This window comes from Limulus polyphemus, unplaced genomic scaffold (assembly GCF_000517525.1).
Source record: "Limulus polyphemus unplaced genomic scaffold, Limulus_polyphemus-2.1.2 Scaffold196, whole genome shotgun sequence".
Classification (NCBI taxonomy): domain Eukaryota; kingdom Metazoa; phylum Arthropoda; class Merostomata; order Xiphosura; family Limulidae; genus Limulus; species Limulus polyphemus.
Window position 1 is genome coordinate 660,715 of NW_013665806.1, and position 5,582 is coordinate 666,296.

Sequence of the window (5,582 nt, forward strand, 5' to 3'; positions counted from 1 at the left end):
ACACACACACACACACACACACACACACACACACACACACACACACACACACGTTTTGAAACACTTTCAACATAAATCGTTGTAGTAAAATGGTGATTGTGCTTGCATAGCTTTTTAAGAGGAAATGACGTTTTTTATATAATGTAAACATTAAAACTGTAACTTTAATTCGATTGACATAATACTTGTATGTTTTAACAAGAATGTTTCGTCGTATCAACGAATATATTAAGAATAAACTTTACTACTGTGGTGCCCATTTTACAAATGCATTAACTAGCAATTAATGGCGTATCAGGATATACGTCCATAGATAAGAAATGTAGCTTGTCTTCATAATCTTCAAAATTAAAATTATATAAATTACAACAGCTTAAATAAAGATTGGGCTAGCGAAACATCTGTATGCAAGCAAGTGAAAAAAGAAAAGCTGAATTTTATGAATTGTGTATTTTTTATTTTCCCTTTATAACCAATTCCTTAATCACACTTAGTAATGCTAAATAAACGAAATTTAACGAATAACAATTTGTTATACATGTCTTCAAAACACATTTCTGTAGAATTATAACTACGAAATGATTTAATATGACTATGTGCATTAATCTTTTTTTTTTCTTTTTTCCAGGAGCCTTTTTAATTCCTTACATCTCATTCTTGGTGATTTGTGGAATGCCCCTCTTCATCCTGGAGAACTGTTTTGGTCAGTTTGCAAGTCTCGGACCTGTCTCAATTTGGAAGATTTCACCAATCTTCAAAGGTGGGAGTTGCTTTGAATTAGTATTTTCTAATGATTTTTATGTAGAATGACAATGTTATAACGTTGTTTTTTTAAATAATTTGGGGAAAATAAGGCCTAATCCACCTAACTATAACAAATTAGTTTATTTCTTTCTTAACCTACAGGTTACTATACTTGTTCACAGTTGTACTTGTTAGTTGTAGGCGTAAGTTTACAGATAACATTTTCACTTTCAAATTCAAAAGAGATTTACTCATTAATGGTACTATGATTTACACAATTTCAGGGCTAATCGATCGAGCAACTGAATGTACGCGATAACTACTTATCCAAGGATAACTTCATTGAATGACCTACTTAAAAAATCTGTCTAACACACACTGATTCTCGTAATTATAACGTATCCTTGTTTCTAGAAACTTCATAAAGTCTCTTGATAATAAATATTCTTGGTATTCTGGAACTACTTTTATAAACTTGCTTAATATCCTGCACTTTCTTGTTAACGTCGAAATTAAAGCATTGAAAATTCGAAATTGAAAATATATTCTACAGTGACAAAACATGTTTAAGTTTTCACATGTATAATGATGTTATCTATATACTACTAAAACTGAGATTGTTTGTTTGTTTGTGTGCTTGTCTGTAATTAAATACAGCAAAAACGACGCACAATAGCGCCATATTTGTAATGAAATGAGAACAGAAACAGAATAAAACAAGTTTCGTTAAAATCGGGTTACAGAGTTAGTGCCGTTTTTCGGGTCACTTTTATGAAAAGTTCTAGATGAGTTTAGGTACACTAGATGACGCCACGGTTATCGATCTATATACTACTAAAACTCTGAGATTGTTTGCTTGTCTGTAATTAAATACAGCAAAAACGGCGCACAATAGCGCCATATTTGTAAGGAAATGAGAATAGAAACAGAATAAAACAAGTTTCGTTAACATCGGGTCACGGGTTACCGAGTTAGCCCCGTTTTTCGGGTCACTTTTCGTACATTCCATTATTACGTTTTCCAACCGATGAATCACTTTAAAATATCTTCTATTCAACAATATATGCACAACATAAATTAAATGATGAGATGAAAATGTGTTATAACGGCGCGTAGAAAGAACAACAATAAAATGGACCTACAATATTGACTATTTGCAAATAGTAACTATGGAGATGAGGTAATAAAATAAAAATCAAGTCGAGAACAACAACAACATTTTATAAACGAAAACCTATTATATTATTGGCTATTATATTATTTCCCCTGTCAATGTTCCCATCTTCGTTAAAAGGCGTAAGATGAAAAAAACAAGATCTTGAAGAATCTATCATCTATATACTACTAAACTCTGAAATTGTTTGTTTGCTTATTTTTCAGTCAAAAATACGGTAGTGTGAATGATCGCGCTCTTTACGAAACTTCTTACTTCACTCTTTTGAAAAATTAAATGGTCTTTCCTTTTACTCCCAATCAACATTCAAATATCTTTTCTTGAATTATGAATAACACGAATGGATTGAAATATTTAATTAAATTATCTCAAAATAAACCTTCATTTAGGTGCAATATTGAAATTAGCTTGAATTCTTCATAACCTCTGAATAGTGGGTGGTCTAGTAAAATTTAAAAATAGAAAAAGTAATGAATTTATTATAAGCTGTGTAAATGCTATACAAACTTCTTGAAATCTCGAGATTGAAAAATAAAGACTACTACTCACACCATGTAGTTTACGGAATCTTAATAAAGTGTGTGTGTAATCCAACATTTCTCTTGATGGAACTTTATGACCATTTGCTTTTTGCATCAATCCATCTTGCTTTATATCAGCAGGAAATTTCCCAGCTTTCATTATTAGATCAAGTCAAGTGATGGTATCTGTAGGATATACAAGACTGTTTAGTTTAATAGTTATTTAGTTTATTTGGTGGTCTACTATTTAATGATTATTTACTTTTCATAACAAGAGAGTTAAAAGTAATTATTTTAAATATGATAGTTGTGACAAGTTTGGTTGCGTAACTCAGTAAGAGTCGTACGTTGTGTTTGTGATCCAGTTGTTGCAGTATTGTTGACGCTAGTCGAATCTTCGGTATGTTTCTTGTCACCCTAAGTGAATATTGTTACAGTGTAGCATCGCTCACGCAGTTTATAGAAAGTTGAAGGCCTCGGTGAACAATATATATAGGTGACTAGTGAGTCAAGCAAGTAGAAAAAACAGTCAAGTAAAAGTTCGGTCAGAAAAAAAAGTTAGCCGGTGTGTGAGTGATTAGACATAGTTATTTTAAAGTGAGTGTTTCACAGCTTAATAAGAGATAAGGAGAATAATTTGTCTTGTCAAAGGGTGTTCCAAAGTAATTGAACCTGTCTGTGTAGACATTGACGAAAAGTAGACAATTATTTAAAGTTTGAGATACAACTGTGGTAACCTATGGGGTAACATAAGTGAATCTGTTGCAGATTGTATAGTGAGAAAGAGAGATAGAGAAGAATAATTCATCTTGTCAATTGGATTCTAAATGTAACTGAACTAGCTTATGTAGACTTTTGACAAGAAAAGAGAATTATTTAGTTTTAGATACAACTGTGATATCCTATAGTGTAAAGAATTTTTGTACATACGTTTGACTTGTTTTGAATATATTATTTTAAAATGAGTGGATTGTGTGCTGTCTGTTTATTGTACAAATTTATTACCAACAAATCAGACACCTACTGTAGAAGAATCCCAGCCCACTCTTATATTTAAAACCCTGACAGCATCTATAGAACCAGGTAGTGGAGTAGCTGGAGTAATCCAGGAAAATCCTGCAGTCATGCATTACATAACAGTAGCCATAACAGGTGTAGTTTAGATGGGTTCCAGCAATTCTTCCATATACAAAGTTTTAATAGTGTTTTAGATTGAAAACCTTGAGCAAATGCAGAGAAGGTGTAAAAATTTAATTTCTCTACACATGACGCATGGTAGTATGTTGTGCAGTGAAAACAACCTGCAGGACACAGTGTGTTATTAACAGGAGTGATAGTTTAGCAATTTTCCTCTTTCTGTATATCGGACTGTGGTAAGCCAAACTATCACATATTGTCATTGGATATGCTCTACTGGACCCTTACTTCACATACCAAATTTCAAGGCAATCCATTAAGAAATACACAAGATATAAAATCTTCAATTTTGATTGAATTTCTTCCTTTTTTTTTTCTTTGCACCAAAAGTATGGAAACTTTATTTGATAAAAAACACAAACATGGTACACTGATAGATATTTATAACCTACAATTAGGTGTCAAAGTTGCCACGTGCAAATTTATTAAACAAAAACTGCTCAATTCTGACCAACGTTTTTGTGAACACCTACAAAAAAAAAAGTAACATGAGCTATCGGTCTAACACTTTTACTACAGCTTCACTTTAAGAGTAAAAGTGGACAGTGTTTAGTTTTTGGTCATTTGGATTAAATATGGCTGATTTAAAGCAGCAAAATTATAGGGTGAAAGCACATGCAGATACATAAGTAGTGTTTAGGCCAAGCAAACTAGATTAGCAGTTTCTAGCTCAAGTTTTCAAAAGAATCATACAAGTGGATGGTTATTATTAATTTGCCAATTTTTAAGCATGTATTTGCTAAATTTTATGAAGTTCTATTAACTAAATAGCATTTAGTGTTGTATGATATTAGCTTAAGCAGTTAGCATAAATAATGATGCTGAATATGGCTGTATGAAGTGCATGCGGGTGATGACAAGAAACTGCTAATCTAGATTCCTTGGTGTTACTATAAAGGAAGTTATTAACACTGTTGTAGAGAGTAAAACTACCACCATATATTTTAAAGAATATGGTTGGCTCTGTAAAGTGTAGGTTTGTTCCGAATATTAGGGTTTCAATCCTAAAGCTAATATTGGCTACTATCAAGTGTCACTTTCTTACTTGTTGTGGTTTCTTGGTGTGTATTGACAAAAAGTCATATCTAATCAAAAACACCTTAGGTGTGAAAAAAAAAGGTGCTGCCAAAAAAGAATTGAGCATGTGACTTAAAGGAATGAAATCAAACTTGTAAGCCAAACTGGTAGCTACACTTATAGCACTGATAAGAATTTTACAGCAAATATCCATTCATTAGTTAGCTAGGCCACATATTTTATTTTACCCACCATCATGCCCCAAGTTGAACAAAAAACATGGCCTGTAAAAATTCTTATCAATGTTATAACAATGTTATAAGTGTAGATACTGGTTAGTACTGTAGTGTCATAGGCTAGTAGTCTAGTGTAGTGGTTCTCAATGTGGGCCATATGCCCCCCCAGGGGACCATGTCATGTTTCTAAGGGGCCACATGTGAATGACGGAAAATTAGGGGGCCACAGTGAATTCTGAGTGGGCCACCAAAACTTCAATTCCTGAATAAAATATTTAAAATTGAATCAAAGGTTCCCTTCTCTCCATATTTCCCACAGCTCAGAAGTCAAGTTACCAGTCGCGACTAGTACTCGAGTAACAATCAAAATGTTTGTCTGGTATCTATGAAAGTTTTCGAGTGATTCTTGAGTAGCAGGGTGATATAATATTCCAAGCTAGATTCAAACGTGAGAAACATTATTTCTTGATAAGTAGTGAAATAGTTAATATGTTTCCACAGCTCTGGGAGAAGGCAAAGTTGTCTTTTATCGCTTTTCCCACATCTTATCTGGTTTTAATCGGGTGACTTATTTGCTATCAAAAATACTTAACTTCCTTGATGTTGTGAAGAGAGGTGATCTTTGCTTATCACTGACTACACTGCAACCGGACATTCAAAAACTTTCAAGTGTTCAGCTGGCCCAAGGATCAC

The 5,582-nt window shown here is 33.0% G+C and overlaps 1 protein-coding gene across 2 annotated transcripts in view; it reads left to right on the top strand.

Annotated features, from left to right (window-relative positions):
- LOC106478288 (sodium- and chloride-dependent glycine transporter 1-like) overlaps nt 1–5,582 on the top strand; it is a 72,769-nt gene that overhangs the window by 29,935 nt on the left and 37,252 nt on the right. For both annotated transcript variants that reach the window (XM_013938818.2, XM_013938819.2), the window contains exon 3: nt 629–760. In XM_013938818.2, the coding sequence (XP_013794272.1) occupies nt 629–760 (132 nt within the window). The remainder of the gene's footprint in view (nt 1–628; nt 761–5,582) is intronic.